Source organism: Camellia sinensis, chromosome 10, assembly GCF_055761805.1.
Source record: "Camellia sinensis isolate YWXY chromosome 10, ASM5576180v1, whole genome shotgun sequence".
NCBI lineage: Eukaryota > Viridiplantae > Streptophyta > Magnoliopsida > Ericales > Theaceae > Camellia > Camellia sinensis.
Genome location: NC_138970.1, coordinates 172,245,781 through 172,267,274, shown reverse-complemented (window position 1 = coordinate 172,267,274; position 21,494 = coordinate 172,245,781). Strand labels below are relative to the sequence as shown.

At 33.7% G+C, this 21,494-nt stretch overlaps 2 protein-coding genes across 2 annotated transcripts; both read right to left on the bottom strand.

Moving 5' to 3' along the window:
* Positions 1–215: 215 nt before the first annotated feature.
* LOC114301060 (cyclin-dependent protein kinase inhibitor SMR6) lies at positions 216–530 on the bottom strand. Its single transcript, XM_028245962.2, has one exon. It carries the CDS (start codon positions 528–530, stop codon positions 216–218), a length of 315 nt encoding a protein of 104 aa, XP_028101763.1.
* A 10,398-nt stretch (positions 531–10,928) lies between these two features.
* Positions 10,929–19,664, bottom strand: LOC114301050 (glutamate--glyoxylate aminotransferase 2). Its single transcript, XM_028245950.2, has 14 exons — positions 19,302–19,664; positions 17,916–18,123; positions 17,063–17,128; positions 16,793–16,910; positions 15,189–15,270; positions 14,986–15,073; positions 14,492–14,650; positions 13,792–13,965; positions 13,349–13,480; positions 12,672–12,737; positions 12,455–12,519; positions 11,788–11,879; positions 11,555–11,711; positions 10,929–11,266 (listed from the first exon to the last, which is right to left on the bottom strand). The coding sequence occupies exons 2-14, from the start codon at positions 18,030–18,032 to the stop codon at positions 11,137–11,139; spliced, it is 1,446 nt and encodes a 481-aa protein (XP_028101751.2). The 5' UTR covers positions 18,033–18,123; positions 19,302–19,664; the 3' UTR covers positions 10,929–11,136.
* Positions 19,665–21,494: the final 1,830 nt, after the last annotated feature.

Here is a 21,494-nt window from a genome sequence, read left to right as displayed (position 1 = left end):
ATGAAGAAGAAAACTACAAAGAGAGAGGAAAAAACCAATGAACTGAAGTTAAATTACCATGTTATTTATTTAAAAGCCATGTACATGAACTCTCCAAGTCCAGGCCTCTAAGAGCTAAAAGAGACATAACCAAGAAAAATAAAATAAAAACCCTAAAAAATCAGAAATGGACTAGAACAACATAGGTGGAAGAAGAAACCTCCCTAAAAGTCAGTTTAAGCCCTCTCAACACGGCGTATGAAAACAGTTTCCAAGTCTGGTGGATTAAAGAACTCTCTAACAGCACCACCACTGTAGTGACACCTCGAAGCCGGTTTTTGCTTCCTTGGAGGCGGCGGACACGAAAGTCTGCTGGGAATTCTCGCTTCTTCGGCCGTTGGCGTCGTCGAACACTCTTTGTCTTCATCATCATCCTTTTCCTGCACTGGATTTGTGAATATCGGCTTCAATGGACTCCGTAGCGGAATTCCGGCAATAACCCATTTCTTGCCTTCTGATTCCTCCATTTGAGGCTTCTCTGGGTACCCCATGTTCTTCAGCTAAATTAAAAAGGATAAGAATGAGATGGGTTTTTTGGGTGGAATGTGAAGAAACAAGTGGGAAAATCTTGAAAGTGAGAGAAAGAAAGAGAAAAGGGAATTGGGTTCTTGGAATGAGAACTTTTTTATTTAATGAAGAAACTATGTAGGAGGGGAGGGAAGGGGAGATGAGGTGAGAAGAGGGAAAATGAGAAAGAAATAAGGAAAATTACAAATTAGTTGGGCAGTGAAAGGATAATTGTATTATAAATGAAATATTTTTTGATAAAATTTTGAAAAGTAAGACAGAGTTGTAACAGACACAAAAGATTTATACTATACACATTATCATGAAAATATAAATATTTTTTTTATTGTCTCACTGATTTGTAACTTTTTAAAGAGTAATGATTGAGATCATTACATTTATCAGACCTTACAAGACTTATATAAATCTAAATCACTCATAATATAAATCTCATCACATACATAAAAAGACTCTATATATACGTAAAAGGTTAAAATCATTTTAAAAATATGAGAATCATACACAAAGAGGTTGCAAACATTTTCCTTTTTCAAACGGGTAAAAGGTAGGAATGGCAACGGGGCGGGTCGGGGCCGAGGATCACACTCCCCATCCCCGATCCCCGATGGCAGAAATGTCCCCATCCCCGGCCCCAATCCCCGACGCGGAGCCTATCACCGCCCCCACTCCCGCCTCCTAACGGGGATCGGGTTTCCCCGACCTCGAAACTTCCCCGTCCAAAAAAAAAAAAAAAAAACCAACAATACAGTGTACAACTTACAGATCAAATACAAAAAATATATATATATCATCAACAAATCAACATAGCAACAGATTGAAGGCAGATCGGAAGCAGATCTACCCCCGTAGAAACAGATCGGAGGTAGATCTACCGCCGTAGAAACTGATCGAAGTCTGTGGTCTGTGGTCTGTGGTCGGAGGTAGATCGAAGTCTGTGATCGAAGTCTGTGGCAGATCAACACAGAGAGTCGATCGAAGTCTGTGTACGTTGTAGTCATGGATGGGCGAAGTGGACTACGGGGAGGAGGAGAAGAGGCGATGAAGGACGGTGGTGAAGGCGAGGAGGGGAGGAGGCGACGGAACGGAGGGTTGGACCTTCGCTTCTTTCTCATCTCTCAGTCACACAGAGAGTCACACAAAGAGTAGAGGGGAGAGAAGAACGCGAGAGAGAGAGAGAGAGAGAGAGAGTGGTTGAGATAAAATAATAACCTAGCCACTAATTTCTAAACATATATTTATATACACAAGGGACTGAGACATATATATCTATATACACACGGGGACTGATCGGGGCGTGCTCGGGCCGGGGTCGGGCCGGGACTGAAATATGTATTCCCGTCTCCAACCTGAAAATTATCGAAAATATTTTTTTGTCACTATCCCCGACCCGTCGAGAATATTTTTTAAGAAATAACCGTTATATTCGAGATCGGAAGATCGGATTCTCATCGGGTCGATTTTAAATTGTCAACCCTAGTAAAAGGAGGCTACAAAGAGGTTACAAACATTTTCCTTTTTCAAACGGGTAAAAAGAGGCTTTAAATGAATAATAAATGTGAGAGAGAGAGAGAGAGAGAGTAAGGTTAAATGTTGTGCTATGCCCAATAAGAAATAGAGTTAGAGAGGGTACCCGAGGAAACCGTGACCTAAGCAAAAACGAAGCTTAAAGGGTAGAGAGACAGAGAAAAATGAAGATGCCCGTGAAAGTTGCTGACCAAGGGCTGCAAATTGCATGTACATTAGAAATTAGAATTGACCTGGATTTTGGCGCCATTCCTCTCTTTTTAAGCCGTTAAAATTGGAAATTAAATTTTCAATATCATGTGATATTGTTTAAATAATGTATTATAAATTATTCTTATTACTAATTACTTACTTTAAAAAGATCATTAATATTATTACACTCATAAAATTTACAGCTATGTCATCAGATGATGGTCAAAGCTAACGAGGGTGATAAGCCATGGCAAGAGTTTGACGGAAAGTGGTTGGAGTTTACTGGTGGTGTTTAAGTATGATAAAATGAGTCAAACGAGTTGAACAGTTGGGTGTGTTTGATAATGTTTATGTTTTTAATTTATTTTTACAAAAATTTTATAAATTGGTTTTTATTTATTTTTTGTTTATTTTTAGAAAAACATAAACTACAAACGCGTTTGGTAATTAACAAAATGTTTAAAAAAAATTTAAAATATAAAAAAGAGTGAGAAATGGCGAGTAGTGGCAAGTGGCGGCGAAAGACGGTGGTGAAAAGTGGTGACGGCGTGGTTGGTGGGTAGCTGGTGGTGGTGGTGGGTAGGTGGATGGGTGATGGTTGCGGATGGTAACGAGTGGGTGGTGGTGGTGGTGGTAGCGGGTGGTGGTGGCAGGTGGGTAGTGGTGGCGGGTAGGTGGCGGGTGCTGATAGTGAGTGGATGGGTGACGGTGACGGTGACGGGTGGTGGGTGGCGGATGGCAGGTAGTGATGGTGGGTGGGTGGGTGGGTGACGATGGCAGGTGGTGGTGGCAGGTGGGTGGCGGATGGCAGGTGGTGGCGGACGGTGGTGGTGGCGGGTGGGTGGATAGGTGACGGTGGCAGGTGGTAGGTTGGTAACGAGTGGGTGGTGATGGTAGGTGGGTGGTGGGTGATGGTGGTAGTGGTGGTGGTGGTCGGTGGTGGTGGTGATAGTGGCGGGTGAGTGGCAAGTGGCTGGTGGTGGTGGTGGTGGTGGTGGTGGGTGGCAGGTGGTGGATGGTGGTTGTGGCAAGTGAGTGGTGAGTGGTGAGTGGTGGTGGCAAGTAGGTGGTGGTGGTGGGCGGTGGATGGTAGTGGCGAGTGGTGGGTGGTGGCGGGTGGATGGCAGGTGGATGGCGGATGGTGGTGGCGGAAAACGGTGGTGGAAAATGGTGGTGGGTGGTAGCTAGTGTTGGGTGATAAAAAAAAAACTGAAAACTCAAAATGGAAACACATTTTTTGTGTTTTCATTTTTTTGCCAAATTTATAAACTGAGACCACTGATTTATAAATCAAAAATTTTACCAAACAAGTTTTTATTTGAGTTTTTTAAATTTTTGTAAATATAAACTGAAAACTGAAAACGTAAGTGTTACCAAACGGCACCTATTTAGGCTTGCTTTGAAGATTTATTATCTATTTTTGTCATTTTATCTTATTATCTAATGTGTTAATTTAATTGTCAACACTATATTATAGATATATATATATATATATATGAGTGGCAGGACTATTACACCAATGGTATATTGACAAATCATGAACATTATAAGAAAATTCTACTTACACAACCATTCTAACTCATTACACCCCAAAATTCTCAAAAAAAATTATTACAATTTTAACCTTAATTAAAATTACTAAAAATCCCTCAAAAACTTTAACAACTACAAATCCTAATTTCTCATTTCACTCGCCATCTTTTGAACCCCTTTACCTGACCACCACCATAGCCACCTATGTCGCCGTCGCCCATCGCCGCCCATCTACGCTGTGGCTCCAGCGCTGACAACTCCGGAAGCCATTGTCGGCACCTCCAACCACCAAATCACAGCCCCTCTTCCACCAAAAAATTCTCCTCTTCTTTTTGCGACCTCCTTTCAGCCGTCACGACCAACCACCGTCACCACTCTTCCCCACAAACCAACCACACTTATACTACAAAAAATTAAGGTTTTAGAGACCAAAATTTAGAGACAAAATTATTTTTTATGAACCAAATATTTTTGTTGCGAAGTGTCATTATATTTTTAGTAACGAAAATTAGACATTAATGATGAATTATTTTCCTTTTGGGATTAAATTTTTTGTCTCAAAAAATAAGCCATTTTGAAACTAAATTATTTTGTCCTTAAAAGTCTATTTATTAGTGACATTTTTTAAATTTTGTCGCTAAAAGTCTTGTTTTTAACTTTTCGGGACGACCTTTTAGCAAATATTTTCATGACGATAGAAATTGGTCTCTAAATGTCTTTTGCAATAAAATTTTCACTTTTAGAGATCAAAACATTTGGTCTTTAAAACTTTTATATGTTGTAGTGTCATGGCCATCTCCGACAACTACAACTCCTCATTCCCGCCTTTGACTCTCATTTCAACCATTCTCTACACTGTGAACCCTTGCTCGATATTTGTAGCGACAAATCGTTTCCATTACAACCATGGTGCACCACGTCTCCGTCATTCGTTAAGACCCAAATCTACTACCACTGCACACAACACACACACACACACACACACACACACAGGGAGAGGGAGATGGAGAGAGAGAGAGAGAGAGAGAATAATAAGGAGTGGGGGGTACGTAAGGCAAAAAGAGGGTTCGGATTGGCACCGGCGGCAGAGGCAGTGGTGGTGGTTGGGGGACATGGTGGTGAAGGGTGTGTGGATTGAGGAATTAGGGTTTTGGTGGTAGTCGTGGCGATAAGTGGTGATCACAGTGGTCAGAGGTTGCAGGGTAGTGATTGGAGGCGGAGGTGGAGGTGGAAGAGTTATGGTTTGAAGGTTATGGCTGCCAAAGGTGGTGATTGTGGTAGAGTAGAGTTAGGGAGTGTAAGGATGAAGGTTATGCTGGATATTTAGTGTTTGTAAAGAGATAATTGATTTTTATGTGTTGTGTAATGAGAAATTAAAAGTGTAAAAAGAATTTTTTGTGGTGTAAGTAGAATTTTCCAACACTGTATGGTATTAAAACAAGGTAAATTACACTTTTAACCCCTTTAATTTGACTTAAATTTTATTTTGGTCCATATTATTTTAAATTAAAAATTTTGGTCCTTACATTTTGAATTTAGTTTTAATTTGATTTTTCCGTTCAAATTAGAGGTTTAAATTAATAATTTTAGGAAACTTGTTAGTCTCTTGAGGTACACACCTACAAAAATTTAGACAAGAATACCAAATTGAAACTATATTTAAAATGTACAAATCAAATTATTTATATTAAAATAATAAAGATCAAAATAAAATTTAAATCAAGCTATAAAGATGAGAAGTGTAATATATTATATAAAAATATGATAAATATAAGATTGTTCTAAATTCACTTCTTGTTTTCTTGTTGGTTGAACATGTGACATATATTCTCATTAGTACATAATATTCTTGTTTTTTTGGTTGTTTATTCATGTTTTTCGGTTTTTAAGGTTCAGTTAGGTAAGACCCAATAAAACACTGAAATAGATTACAAATACTAACAAAATAATATCAATGTATGGTTGAGATTTATTTTGTATATATTGTAATACTTGCAAATATATGGCATACAACCCACCTATTAACCATAGGCTTCAAACTAAAATGCATTAACGTTATAGTAGTTAGATTTAAATAAAAAAAAAATATGAATAGTTTATCCAAAAAAAATATGGATATTGTATGATTTGCTACAAATGTGAAATTTATAAAACTAATCACCTTGCTTGTTTTTACTTTTCAAAAAACACTTTTCAGAAAATTCTACTTTCTTATTTTTTATGTTTTTTTGTTTTTATTGAATTTTTTTAATATTTTAAGTATTTTTTTTTTACTTTTTAGACACACCAAACATAAATACACCTAAAAAGTAAAAAAATATATATAAATTTTTTTAAAAAAAATTCACTAAATACCAAAAATACAAAAAAAATACAAGAATTCAGTACATTTTTTATATTTTTATGTATTTATTAATTTTTAAAAATATTTTTTTCACAAATTTTTTACTTTTTAGATACATCTAAGTAAGGTGCATCTAAAAAAGTAAAAAAAAAAATGTTTAAAATTTAAAAAATATTCATTAAAAACAAAAAAATACGAAAACTAAAAAAGTCAATTTTTTAAAAAACTTAATTCAGAAAACTCAAACCAAACACACTGAATACATTTGTGAAATGTGACGGATGAGCTTTTATTCTTTTTGAACATGAGGACCTTTATTTCAAAAACCATTGAGTTATGCTATGGATTCTAAATAGTTTATTAAATTTTTTTATATTAAGGACAAATTACATATACCTCTCTCGAGGTTTGGTTAAATTACAGATACTCCCTGAGGTTTCGGAAATTACAGATACTCCCCTAAAGTTTATATTTTCATAATAAATTGCCCCTCGAGGTTTATATTTTCATAACAATTTGCCCCCTAATTTGTTATGCAAATAGTACCTTCAGGGGGTATCTGTAATTTCTCAAATCTCAGGTGGGTATTTGTAATTTTGCTAAATCTCAAGGGGGATATATGTAATTTGCCCTTTTATATTAAACTTCTCACATGAGTGTAGGACCTACACACATGTAGGCTTATGTGAGTCCCACAACCATGTGAGATATTTGATAGAAAATTAGGTAAATTATTTGAGATCCATAGCATTTTCCAAAACGATTTGTCCACTCTACCTTAATTTAGTTACAACCGTTACATTATATAAGAATCCCAATGTATGAAAATTCTCAATGAATAATTTAATATTAGTGTTATTAAAAGTAAATATGGAACTCACGTTAATGGTAGGGATTCTTAGATGGTCACGAGAGGTAACGGGCGTGCTCCTTAGAAGTCCTTTTTCAAATTTATCCAGTTTGGTCCTGATTTATTTATGTGAGGGTTGGTAATGGGGAAAGGTCAAATTTTGAGAGGATGTTTTGGTGGGCTCTTTGTCCTTGGCTACGTCCTATCCACTTTTGTATAGCATTTCTCAGTCTTATAATTGTTCTGTTGCGTTTGTGACGGATTCTTTTTTTTGGAAATTTAACTTCAGCAGGAATCTTCATGAGAGAGTTCCGGAATTAGTATCTCTGTTGTCAAGGCTCAAAAATGTTTCTTTATCTCCAATTTTGGAGGATAGGTTAGTTTGGAATATTCATTCGTCGGGTTCTTTTAATTGTAAATCCTTTCTTGATAAAATCATTAATACTTCTCATGTACCTTAGTTTCTGTTTCATAAAAAGATTTGGAAAGCATGGGATCCTACTAAGGCGAAAGTGTTTATGTGGATATTGGTTCATGGGGGCACTTTGACAAATGATTCATTGCAAAAGAAGAGACCTTTGCGGTGTCTTAATCCTCAATGGTGCATTATGTGTTGTAAAAGTAGAGAATCTTTGGATCATCTCTTTTTGCATTGCTCGGTGGTTGGGCGGTTGTGGCATAGGGTGTTTGGATTGGGTAGTGTGATGTGGGTGGCCCCAAAAGGATGTGCTCAAATGCTCTTATTTGATTTTCAAGTTTTTGAAAAGTCGAAGAGGGCTAAAGTGCTTTGGAGTGGTGTCGTCTTTGCAATTTTTTAGGTCAATTCGTTGGAAAGAAATGTGCTTGTTTTTGAAGTTGCTCGGGATATAGACTATTTATGGGATATGGTGAGATACTTGGCGTCTTTTTGGGCCTCGGCGAGCTCAGTATTCTGAGGGATTCCGCTTTTTTTGCTTGTTATCGATTGGGTGTCAGTTTATACTGTGTAGTAGTAAATGTTTGTCTTTTTATATTTTTTTTTGTCTCTTTTTGTTTTTTTTCCATCTTTTTTGTAGAGGATGCCTTATCGTCATTTTTCTTGGCCTTAAGTTTTAATATATCTTTGTTTGTTGCTGATAAAAAAAAAAAAAAAGAATTATGACAAGAAAAAAAAAAAAAAAGAACTTACAAATCTTTCACTAATTTTACTCACATGACATGTTGTATGTCAACTTTTAATTTGTTACAAATTTAACCATATAAGAACCAATTGTAAATTCTAAATGGTGGATATTTACCATTTGGTTTTTGGGACAAAAGATTTTGAATGGAGAAATGTTAGGTAACGTATTAGGACCTAAATTTAATAATTGTAGGATTATTGAACTAAATATGAATTACGGCTTGGCTATAAACACTATAGATTAGACCAATGAAGTAAATAAAGCCACTGACTTTATCCACTTGATTCAAGAGTCTAAAGACTAGTGTACATTATACCATTATTATGTCCACTCAATTTTTATTTATTTTGTTGTGTCTCTCTTTATTTATTTATTTTATTTCTTTGTCTGTTTGTCCAAGAACTTTCAATTAGGAAAAAATAGGTTGTTTTATTAGCTAATTGTCTTTTGAGCTAGGTGCTAATTTGTGACATATATTGTGAGGTTGATATTAAGATTCGAAACTCAATAATCATTTTAAAAAATAAATATAAATAAATAAATAAAAAAAGGATAGGTTAATTGTAAAGAATGCAATTATTTTAGGAAGAATTAGTCAAAGTGATTAGGATGATATGAAAATGAGAATTGAGGATTATATTTTTTTTGAAGTTGGTTTCAATATGGTAAGTTTTAATAGTAATGTTAGGAATTAAGAATTCAAACATAAATATATATATATATATATATAAAGAAAAAAGATGTGTAGTCCAAATTCAATACTTGCATATTGGAATACACACTTAGAATGAATAAATTAAAATTAGACATCGTTTTTCTTAGTATTTTTCTGTCTAAAACTTAAAGATTATCTAAAAATTAAAAATTAAAATGTGTAATGGCAAGTTTTTCTTAGTATTTTAAAGATTATCTAAAAATTAAATTTGATAATATATGTAATTAGCCACACATCATTAGGAGTGAATTTGAAGATCATATTTTAAGAATCCCTTTAAAACATCTCTAACATTTCTCGGGCTAAAACCAGCAAGACGGTTTCATTTCTTGCCACCCCTCTTCTTTTCCTTTAAGCCTACTTATATGATATTCGCCATGTATAAAAAACAAAAAACAAAAAAATATTAAAATAAAAAAAAATAAAAAATAAAAAGGTAACACGAACAAATAAAAGATATATTTTTCTTATTTATTGTAAACTTGGCTGATGCAAGCATTGTTATATATTCCAGGACAAATGTGAAAAACCAAAAATTATTATCAATTAAGGCTTGCTATGATTTTTGTTGAGGCATTACTCCGCCAGCACCGAATAACTTGCTACACACATATTCTAAGTAATGTACAGAGTGATATATACTTTTAAGTAAGTCAGTCAACATAAAGAATATAAAGAAATCTCCTTGTCTGAGCTAAAATAAAACTTCTTGTCAATTCAAAGTCAGCTGTCTATAGTTCTGCAATATTTCTGGTGGGTTTATCTCAAAATCAGTAAATCTATTTTCACATTTTTGGTTGAATAAAGCCGTATTAGAACAGGGAAGTTGGCCCATGTAGTTGTCTTTGGAACAATTAAAAGGTCAGAGCTTCAAGTTCGAATTGATAGAACCACTGTAAATAAATAAATAAATTTACTAACCTCATAGCATCCTATAGTATGCCAAATAAATAAATCCATATATATATAGTACCAAAGTTGAGGCCCCATTTGTCATCAAATTTCCCAATAAACCCAATGGTTTTGGAGTTTTATTCTTTAGTTTCATAACTACATTTGCGAGTCAATCTCCAAATTGTATATTGTTCAAAATAAATAAATAAATAAAATCTCCAAAATGTATATACAAAGGCAACTTATGATTTCCTTTTCCAAAAGCTCCTTTTCAAAAATCACTTTCTTCCATAACATTCGCGATAATCAAATGGATCCTACCATCTCTTAATAAAGCAAATAATGTTCTCATTTTCCCTTTAAAAAAATATATATATATATTTTTTTTTTTTTTTCCTCTCTTTTTCCTTTCCTTTCCTTTCCTTTCCCTCCACTTTTCCATGATCAAAATGTAGCATAGTCATCCTAAAAAAATTCTACTTATTAAGTATACCAGTAGTTGCCACACGAGATGCATATACAATTCAAATAAATAAAATAAAACAACATATTTATTATATATTGTATGCCACTCAAGTAGTAAGTGTCTTCTTTAGCAAACAAAATGTTTGATGTTTGAGTCACACGCCCCTCCTTTATCTTTTTATTTTATTTTTTATTTTTTTTTTTGATGTTGAAATAGACATTTGGCTTAAGGAGAGAGAAGCTTCAGAATACTATCAGTGGTGTTCACTTTATAATAGTATTACATAGATACATAGATTAGTTTTCCCCCATTTTTCATTAAATTTTCCAATTAACCCTAAGTTGCAATTTTATTCTTTAATTTCATGTCTACATTTGCAAGTCAATCACCAAAATGGATATAGAAAGGCAACTTTTAATGATTTCATCTTCCTATAGCTCCTTTTCAAAAATCACTTTCTTCCATAACATGTGTGCGACAATCAAATGGATCCTACCATCTCTGAATAAAGCATATCATGTTCTCATTTTCCCAAGTAAAAGAAATAAATCTTTTTCGTTTCCATCAAAAATTCCACCATCCAAACATAGGACAAAGAGATCCTAAAAAAATTCCACCTATTATGCATATCTAATTTCTAATCTAGCATTCTGTTGATTTTAGGAGTGGAGTCATCTAGGTAAAATATTAAAGTGATTTTTTTTTTTATAGTAGAACCAATCAGAGGATATGAAGATACATGTGAAGCCATAGCTAAATTTTAACAGAAATAAATTGGTATCCCAATTGTATGGAGAGACAAAAGGACAATGTTTCAGGAGTGTACACTAGTAAATACCTTGCAGGAGCTGAAGAGAATTATACAAATTAGGAAATTATGCACCTTCATCACATCCTCGAATAACCTCTGTGGTCTTCATATTGCTCCATGAACTCGTCATTGAACTTCTTGAAACTGGCCATAATTGCAGGCATTTCTTCCTCAGCTGGTAAGATGGTTGTCCTCAGATGGAATACCCTACACAAAGGTAAGCCATCAGACAAAATAATAGTTTTCAAGTTGCAACAAACGCAAGCATATAAAGAACGTGCCATCTCTAGCTTAGCTAGTAAAGTCTAGTTGGGCCAAAAACTTGAGATTGAATCCTGCTAAGGCCATGATTTATAGGGATTGGGATTATAGTTTAGGCCCATCATAGTGCTGGGTTGGGCAAATTTTTTTTGACGGATTATAATGTGGGCTGGGCTGGGCTGGGCTGGGCAATTGGCTTCCAAAATGATGAACAGAAAAAGATTAAGTAGTTACCCTTCTTTTTGTCCAAATCCAGAACCTGGGACAGTGGAGATGCCTGTGGCTTCCAAGAGCTTGAGACAGTAGAGCACGTCAGGAACCTTTCCAGCCCTTTTCGCAGCCTCTATTGCTTTTGGAGGCAAGCGTATTTGTGGGAAGGAATACATGGCGCCTGAACATTCACCCATATACGTGAACAAATTTCATTAAGTGCAAGAAACTGAAAATGGAATGAGAAATGGTTTTACCTTCTGTAAAATTACAAACAACATTTCTGCAGCTGTTGAACCCATCGGTCATAATTTGAGCTCTCCTCCTTAGTGACTCAAGGATACCTTTGCTGCATTCATTATTAAGAGAAACACAATTGTTCACTTCCACAAAAAAAGAAAAAAAAAAAGAAAAAAGGAGAAACATTTCTGGATGCCATATGTATTATTTTGATTTGGATCATTGAAATTGAGCATTAGGTTGTGGCCGTATTGTGTTAGGGTTGTGTCCCTCTTATTCTCTTCTCTTTCCCTATAGCTTCTGCATCGAGAGGTGTAGAACCAACTCTTTACTCAAATGACCATGCTTTACAAAATTTATTGTGTCGTTGCTTTAAAAAACTTCCATTCCCTTTTCGTCTAATCATTTTGTTTCTCCGTTGCAGTTGTTTGATTCACCAGTTCCTCAAACGAGAAATAAAAAGCTAGAAGAAACAAATATAGTTATCTTTTGCAAAAAAATCTTATTAGTCTATAAGAACTCTTTAAATTGGTGACAATGGAAAGTATTGACACTTGCTTTAATCCTAATCAATACTAGTTAAGATCAAAATGATTGAAAAACATGGAGGCTTCATGTGATCATTTTATCAATAATAGAGCCGTCAATGACCAACTTATATAAGGTTGAAAATCAGCAATATACCTCTCTCTAACAAACTGGTCATATGAGATATCTCCTGGTTTCGGCGGGTTAACCATTAGTCCTAACTGCAAAAGTAAAAGAGTCAGTATTCTTCTCTCCTAGAGACAGTTACATGTAAAATATGAAGAACGAAAAATTAATATTGTATTTAAGCAAGTTAATTTACTTCATGACTGACACACAACACAACCAAATGATTAACTGGATTCCAACTTACAAATATCTGCCCAGGAACATTTGGACTGAGTGATATTGATTCCACCTTATAGATTTCATCAACAGTCTGCAAAAATCAAGTGATAGAGATAAAGTGCCTTTACAAACATGTTTTACACTTTTTCAAATGAAGATCTATTTAGCTTGAGTAAATGAAAAGACATGACGTAATTCATTTGTTAGCGGCATGAACAGTATCCCTTAGGCTGTGTTGAATCAAGTATTTGAGAGGGAATTTGTAGGGGGGAAGCAAAAGGAGATGGAAAAGTGAAAGAAAAAAAAATTAACTAATGTTTCATTAACTTTTCTCTTCCTTTTTCCTTTTCCTCCACAAATCCCAACTCAAATCCTTGATCCAAACACAGGTTTAAGGAAATAAATGGAAAAAGAAAGAGAAAATGAGAAGAAAAAACAGTGGGAGAAATCTAGTTGATCACATCATTTATTGTTAAAACTTTTCATTTTCTTCTTTGTGAACTGCAAAGCGAATTTCATATTTCCTTGAAACCTTGGATTCAGTTTTGATGCCCGAAATCTTGATAATTTTTTATTTTTTTTGGATAAATCTCGAAACCTTGATAATACTTTCCAAAAAAGCCTTTCGGAAAGAAAAAAAGGCCTGGTTCACAATTCAAGAATCATGTTGAAGAGCATTAGACAAATAACAGCAAGGCAAACCTGTAGAGGTATGTTAGTCATCTCGAAGTATCCACCCCGCTGTCCACATTCACCCCAATATCCTTTTGACACGGTGTGAAAAGAAACAAGTTGAAGCTCCTTGCTTATGGGTGGTCCCATGTCCAACATAACCTTTCAGAGTAGAACAACAATACGGTGTCACTTGATTTTGAGCTCCCAAATAAAATTCAGGGGAGGTTATATTCACACACCACAAAAATTCTCAGTTAACACCATTTTACTGTTTGGATATCAACTTTTAAACAAAATTGAATTGTTCAGATATAAACCTTTTTGGTAGGTAATATCTGAACAACTAATTTTTGTTTGGAAGTTGAAATCATAGAAGCACAAATGGTGTGAACTGAGACAAAATGTGGTGTGCAAATAGAAGCTCCCTAAATTCAGGGACAATATTATCGAATGGTATGAAGATCTATTACCTTTCTGGCACTCATAAAGGGGCGCTCATCTTGGTAAATGTTCTGTTGATAAACTTCATCCCCAAGCAAGACTAAATTTTCTTTGTAACAGAACCGTAAAATTTCTTTCAGATTAGCTTCACTGAGACACTGGCCAGTAGGATTTCCAGGGTTTATAATCACCATTGCTCGTACCTGATCATACACAAGAATATAAAAGCTAAGAAGATGTATATGTATGAACATTGAAGGGTACGGATGCCATGGAACAAGCCAATACAAAATAGCTTTTCTAGGTTCCCATGCCAAGATAGGACCGATGAATTCAATGTGGGGTCAAGGGGGTTCCCTGTTATCCAAAAAACAAAAGAAAAAACTAAGGCCCCTCATCTTCTAGTCCTCCAGACATCAATGCTCTGTTTGGTTGAATTTTTAGAATCTGTTTTCTTAAAAAAAATTTAAAAACTACGTTAGTGAAAAATTACAAAATTAAAAAGCACTCATTATTTTCATATGGCTCTCTCTTTTTTAGGAAGGAAATAATTTTTGAAAATTCAAAAATATCTTTTTTGGTGTTTATTTTTGTAAAATTTGTTTCTATTTTCGAAAGAAGAAAAAAAAAGCCAAGTACTGAAACTAAACAGAGCCCCCAAGTTTCTGAGTTTTCAAATAGTTATAATATGTTGCTTGTCAGTCAAACAAAAAGCAAGGGCATACTTACAGTTATTCCTTTAAAGCGGGCATTAGCAACCGACTCTCGAAGGTTATTAATATCAAGACCCCAGTTTGCTGTCTCTTCCAGGTAATATGGAACAAGAGAACCGCCAAATAAAGATATTGTAGCCGAGTAAAGTGGATATTGTGGAACTGGAACCAATATCTGGCAACAGAACATAATTTATTCACAATTAGGAAGGAAAAAACAATAAGAAGACCACCATTTCAAAGGATTTTCACTAATTGACATAAAAATGAATAAATAAGATGTCTACCTCTATTTTTTCAATATTCCAAAAAAGCAAAAATAATCTATATATCATCCATGAAACCAAAGCCAAAAGGATTTTTTTAATGTTTTTTTAGGAGGGGAGGGGAGCCCTTGGGTTTTATGTAGCTCCGGGCTTGGTGGTGAATGAAGAGAAAAAACATATATATTTTATAATTTTTTTCTAAAAAAGGGAATTTTTGCAAAGTCCTTCTGTGAAGATTAATTACCCCATCCCGATCACCACGGATAATAGTGTTCAAGATCTGCATTACTCCTTTGCTGGCACCATCGGTGAGAAATATAAGTTCTGGATCACTGTTATTAACGCATGAAGCAAAAATACTTTCAGATTTTTAAATCCAGATCCAAAGTTTACAATATTCAGCTGTTAAGAAAGACTTGAGTGTAACATAACATCAAGCATCATCACCTTGGATACCCATCACGCCTTCCAATGAACTCTGCCACTTCCTTCCTTATTCCAGGAAGGCCTCTTGAGTCACTGTAAGCACCTAATTAATTGTCAAGGTAACTAATTAAACAAACATATTGATAGTGTTCTCAGTCAGCATCTCATTTACTGCACTTCTCACTTCCAACCATTTGATGAAAAAAAATTGTAAAAACAACTGGGAAATTAGCTATGTTTACAAAGCACACAATGCAAGGACCCAAGAATGGTGTACTAAATTGTTAATAAATCAAGTGAAGTTGAAATCAGGACATTGAGGTGGATGACTGGAAAATATAGAAGACTTTTGGAGATGAACAGACTTGGGGAAGTCTAAGAGCACCAGAATTGTGAACAAAAAGAAGTGTAGAGAAAGACAGAGAGACTAAAACCATAGAAGGAGAATCACCTTGAGAAGCCTTAGTATAGTGTTTATTAAATTAGTCAAACCTATGTTAGCTGGAATGTGGATTGTTTCAGTAAATGGAATGGGAGTGGAAATGTGGTACACCACTGTTGGCACCAAAATTTAAATCCTCTGTCGACAGGAGCATGGGCGTAATCAATAAGGGTCCAGGAATCATGGGCATGAAGATGGTGGTCTGAAAGCAAGGATCAAAGACAAGATACGTGGCACTTCCAAGAGAAAAGAAAGTTAAAGGCAGTTGCAACAGTTGCATATCATGGGCAAGTGGAAGTTACCACCAGCAAATGGACACATGGCAGCATGGCATGGTCAGTGAAGCCATATAAGAGCTGGGAATTTGAAGAGAAGAGGGCCTTCAACCAAATTCACAACACTTGTGAAATCTAGGAGTAGCAGTAACTTATCTAGGAGTATTTTTGTAACTTAGGAGTCTATTAACAGTAATTTCAGTGCTTGTAACTCAATTTGGCCCTGTCGATTGTAATGCTATGAAGCTTGTAATTTAATTATTGTAATTAAGTGACAAGTTTAAGTGTTATTAATCACATTTCCAGTTTGTTCATCTTTGTTTCTTCACATTACAACCTCCAAAGAAGTCCTTAAATCTGTCAAGGCATAGGACACCAACCACATTGCCAGATCAGTTTGTTTGTTTGTAAAAATTGGTTTTCCCTATCGAATCCACTCTGTCGATTTGACCTAAACCAAATTTTTGTTACCGCATTCCCTAAAATGTGGTATGATAAGGGTAGACTTGTTTAGATTACACTATTACAATTTAAGATTCTTCTAAAGTAATTTTCTCTTAACAATTACACATCCAATAAAATATTGCTTTTCTTTTTCAAATTAGTCATGTTACAACACAATTCTATGAAAATCATGACCCATTTTTAACATTGTCATCCCAACACTCCACTCTCCTTGGGCTTTATTTTTATTATATTTGATTTGTTTTTCCTCCTAAGGTAACTTCAAGGTTTATATTGGAAAATATTTTTGGGATCACTTTGAATTGCTAAAGTCACCGTTTTGGAAAGAAAGTATACCATGTTTCAAAACATACATTCCAAGACTTAAATCCCTAGGATATTACTGTTTTCTAGTAACAGAGAGACAAACCTATTTTCTTAACAATGTATAGAGAAGACGATACCTAGACCTCCCGTAGTCAATGAAAGATAATATTTAGCTCTTGCAATTGCATCAGCAGGGAATATGAGTCCAACATTAGGGTCATCCAGCAGAAATGGAGCTTGGCATAGAGCGACCACCTGAAATACAATCATTTAGTGAATTTTTACCAAAAATACTATAATCTCACAACAAAGCCAAACAATTCAGGTTTATAAAATTGGAGGAATAGATACAGTAATTCCTACAACATATGAATTGATCAAACAGCAATATTGCGATAGTGATTTACCTGACGAGGGAAAGTTAGTGGCTTCTGTCCTAGGGCATGAGGGTTGCCAACATTCGTGAAAATAATCTGCAATAATTGAAATAATGAGACAGCAAGAACATTTGATGGAGAGAGTTAATAAGGAATAAATAATCAAAAGGATTACACATTTATCTGTCTCCGTTAATGGTCTTACAAGGTCCAAAAAACCATATTTGATACCTCGTGTCTAGTGCCTAATTATGGACAGGATACAAAATTTAAACGCTCTGTATTGACTTCTAATAGCCAACTCCATTTTATGGGATTTAAGACTTGGTTTGGTTTGGGTTGGTTTATATATTGACTTCTAATAAAAGGTCCAACAAGACACGATGTATGAGACTTGATGCGGAATTTCCATACAGTTCGATGTGTGAAATCAAAACCAGCAATTACGTTTGTGAAGAGCAGTAAAGTCAATCATGTGCCCATAAGTTTTAGTGCAAAAATCTAGCCAGGGACTTCTTTATCGTATAAAAACTAAGGATAAAACACAACCAAGAGTTTCATCAAAACACAGAACAGCTACTTGCATATATGCCCAAAAGGCCATCATAAAATAATTAACAACAAACAATAACATACACACAAAGGATGAAAAGAAAAATAACAGTAACAATAGTGAATAAATAAAAATCACGTGCATAATTATTTAGTGTAATTTAGGAGCCAAAACCATTGTATTAAACAAGATTTAAGACCAATTTTTAGTGGCAAAAGCAAACAAAAAGTCTAGCTCAAGTCTCCAGTGCCGAGACATAGATACGCATACTCAAGTGAGAAAATACCACATTGTCAGGAAGGAAGATTCCAATAGAACAAATATATATACCTTCTTCCCTTCCTTCTGAAGCTCAGAAGCTCGAAGATACAGCTCGCCTCGGACGGCATATTGAGTCTTCTTCACATTTTCATTCAATGACTCATAGTCCAAGGCCTTGGGCGACATGGTGGAATAGATATTGTCCAATTAAAACCACCAAAATTTCGCAGATTACGGGCAGGAGGTAAAACAGCAACTGATGCACTCAGTTCTTAACCTGTGAGAATTTTCACATGTATGATGTATCACATAGAATAATAGTTAAAATTATGAAACACATAAAAAGGATGATAACATCAATAGGTAAGATTACATAATTAAATGGATTTTGATTTGAAACAGGGGTATGCGGAATCCATATTATATGTTTTGAATGTTGATCCATGTTCTGTTATTAAGGATGTAATGATTCGGCTTGGTTGGGATTAAAAGAAAATTTAGCGCAGACTGAACCCTTAGTTTTGGTGGTTGAGGAATTGATACCGACCACATGTTACAGTTCAGTTTTGTCAGCTTTTCAATTTAGTGTAAAAGAGAGATTTACCGGAGGCTTTAAAAGTTCTATAGAAACCTATAAAATATCACATCAAAAATAAATGAAGAGGGATTGCTCAATAAATGCTCCATCTCTAAGACTTTATTTAAAAAAGGAAAAGTATTGATCATTTATCTTCTAATAAAGCTCAAAACGTCATAATATAAAAAAATATTTAAACATAATACTTCAATGCTTATTGGCGGAAAAAAAATCTCAAAACCAGAAACAAATCTTGAAAAATCGATTGAAAACCAAAATTTTGCAAAACCCAAATTGTGCCTTTTGAAAAGGCAACCAATAACCAAACTTTATCGGTCTCAGACCGTCTGGTTCAGTTCGGTTCCACTGGTTTTTATTTTATCCAAAATTCATGCCACAACTATCATAAACGATGGTCAAATTCAAATTGCATAACCCATAATTTTTATAAACCAATGCATGTGACACTGCAAACACTCAAACCCAAGTCTGACTTCGAACTCTGACCACGAAGCAGAGACAAATTACACATCAACAACATGACGCATAGTCGGTGAGAAACTTCCAAAGGGGATTCTTTTTTTTCTTTTGCAATAAATAAACAACTATATTAAGACAAACCCATTTAACATACAAATGCAAATTGAATCAATCAGCAGAAAATAAAAAGAATTAAGAAACAAAGAAGACAATCACACTACAAAACCCATTTAAAACCTAACACAAATCAACAAAATCACAACTAAAATATGATAAAACAAATCAATACCCATTTCATAGCTCCTAATTTCACAACCAAAAACCAAATTAATCAGAGGAATCAAGGGTCTAATTGTTGTATTAAAAGGGGATTTCAACTGAGTAAAAAAAGTTGATACCTTTGGAGTTGTGCGAGGAAGGCAGAGACAGAAGAGAGTTTCAGTGGTTTAGAGACACAGTGGCAACAACAGAGTGAGAATATTTTATGAGGGTAATTTGGAATCACATGAACACAGAGGCAACATACCACAGCCACTGATACGTGGTAGATAGATCATGGATTACTCGAATTTGGAATTGGGTTCATTTTTCAAATATTTAAGAGGCTTTGGGGATAAATCTCATGGAACAGGTGTGGTGTAGCTTCGAGCTTTGAGCTCTTGGTAGACATTGAACCTGTCCTCTATCACACACATTGGTCTTTTTCAGTGTCATGGTATTTGAATAAAATTTGAGAAGCTATTTGGTGGTGTCAGGTATCGTGCCACGTGAAAAATAGAGCTCATAATTTTTTTTTGAGTCAGGTTAGATATATCAAAAATTCTATTAAAAGTTTTAAAATGTCTTATATATGTGTGTGGGTCTCACATTATATTTGATAAAATTTTTAATATAATTTTTGAGATTTTTAAAAAAAATTTATAATTTTATGTTGAAAAATACTATACACTCCAAATTTTCAACAAGATAAATAATCAAATATCTCACATAGATGTGGGGTTTGTAAATTGTGTACTCTATACTTATATGAGACATTTGGTCATTTGTTTGATAAAAAATTTGATATCCCTAACATTACTTTTTTATGTTAGGTGATTAAAAAATATAAAAGATATGGTGTATCATGATTGGTGAATAATATAAACACGTAGTGCCTCATAGGCACCAAATAATTTTTCATAGATTAGGAATATTCCATTTTTGATAAATTTTTTATTGGTCCCGCTAATGAAGCCATTGTCAATTAAATCTCACAAAATATTAAATTATTTAAAATTTTAATACAATTTTTAATATTAACGAAAATCAAAGGATTGTTTTCAGTATTTTCTATTTCTTATAATCGGATATGATTTCTTTTAGGTGCACATAATTCAATTGTACAATTGGAGAGACCCATTGAGAGTTGTATTCAAATTTTTTTTTATGTTTCCAAATTTTTCATCCGTTTGATTAGAAATAAATAAATTATAAAAAATAAAAATAGTAAAAGGTAAAGTGAAACAAAAGAAAAAGCAAAAAAATATCTTTTTTCTGTATAAATTTAATTAGGATGAAAATTTTGTAAGAAAATAAAAATTTTAATTATAAGTAACTACTTTTATAACAAATTTTAATTTTTTTTATTTATTGTATTTTTTTGAAAGAAACTGAAAACTTAATTACCATACTATTATGAGTTGTATAAGAAAATTAATTTTCTTGTAGCTTTCACCACTTTCAACTAAACAAATTTAGAATTTTTTTCTTTCATTTCTTTCATTTTTTACTATTTTTATCCTAACCAAACTAAAGAATTTTCATTCAAAATTATTCGCTATTATTGTTTTGGGAAGTGCTAAATGAGTCACTAATTTTTTATTTTTTTTATCTTTAGTGAATTTTTTTAATAATGTTAAAAATATTTTTTCTGGTCGATCTTGTATAGAGAAATTTGAAAAGTACTCTTTTTTTTTGAAAAATTTCAAAAAAAAATTAAATAAGCCAAAAAGTCTATTTTTTTTTACTTATTTTTGTTTTTTCTAATTTTTTTTAATTCTTATAAAAAAAATTAATTTTTCTATTCATCGCGACTAGTAGAATCTAAAACTCTAAAATTTCTCAAATTTTATTTTTTTTAAAATCACTAAAGGCAAAAATAAGCTAATGAAAAAACACAAAAGAGGTAAACCCCATACACCCAGTGGCAATCTTGAGATTAAGCAGCATTTTATTTTTTTAAGTGAGATTCACGAGTTTTTCTTTTCATTCTGTGTGTATTTTCTGTAGCCATTTTTTTTTAAAGCTATAATTGCTTATAATAATAATAATAAGGGAATTTTTTTTAAGGTCTTTGATATTAAAATTTTATAAGATAAATGATACACAATATTTTCATAGTAATTAGGATCCCTTAATAGTTTTACAGGAAAAATTTGACATGGAGAAGTTTTATCCCGACACAAAGAAATTTCAAAAATTTTTTGATATAATTATAGAAAAATTTCATTAAGAGATCTTAATTAATAAAAAATATATATTAAATTTCTCCTACTATCAAAAGTTGGAGAAGAGTGTTTTAATAATAATAGTGTAACATTTGACATTTTCAA

What these genes read in the sequence shown, in the direction of transcription:
- LOC114301060 (XM_028245962.2), bottom strand. Translation starts at nt 530, where the DNA reads ATGGGGTACCCAGAGAAGCCTCAAATGGAGGAATCAGAAGGCAAGAAA.
- LOC114301050 (XM_028245950.2), bottom strand. Translation starts at nt 18,032, where the DNA reads ATGTCGCCCAAGGCCTTGGACTATGAGTCATTGAATGAAAATGTGAAG. An exon ending in TGACTAACATACCTCTACAG is followed by an intron (nt 12,738 to 13,348) that starts GTTTGCCTTGCT and finishes TGATTTTTGCAG; the next exon opens with ACTGTTGATGAAATCTATAA. An exon ending in TGTTTGTAATTTTACAGAAG is followed by an intron (nt 11,712 to 11,787) that starts GTAAAACCATTT and finishes GTGAATGTTCAG; the next exon opens with GCGCCATGTATTCCTTCCCA.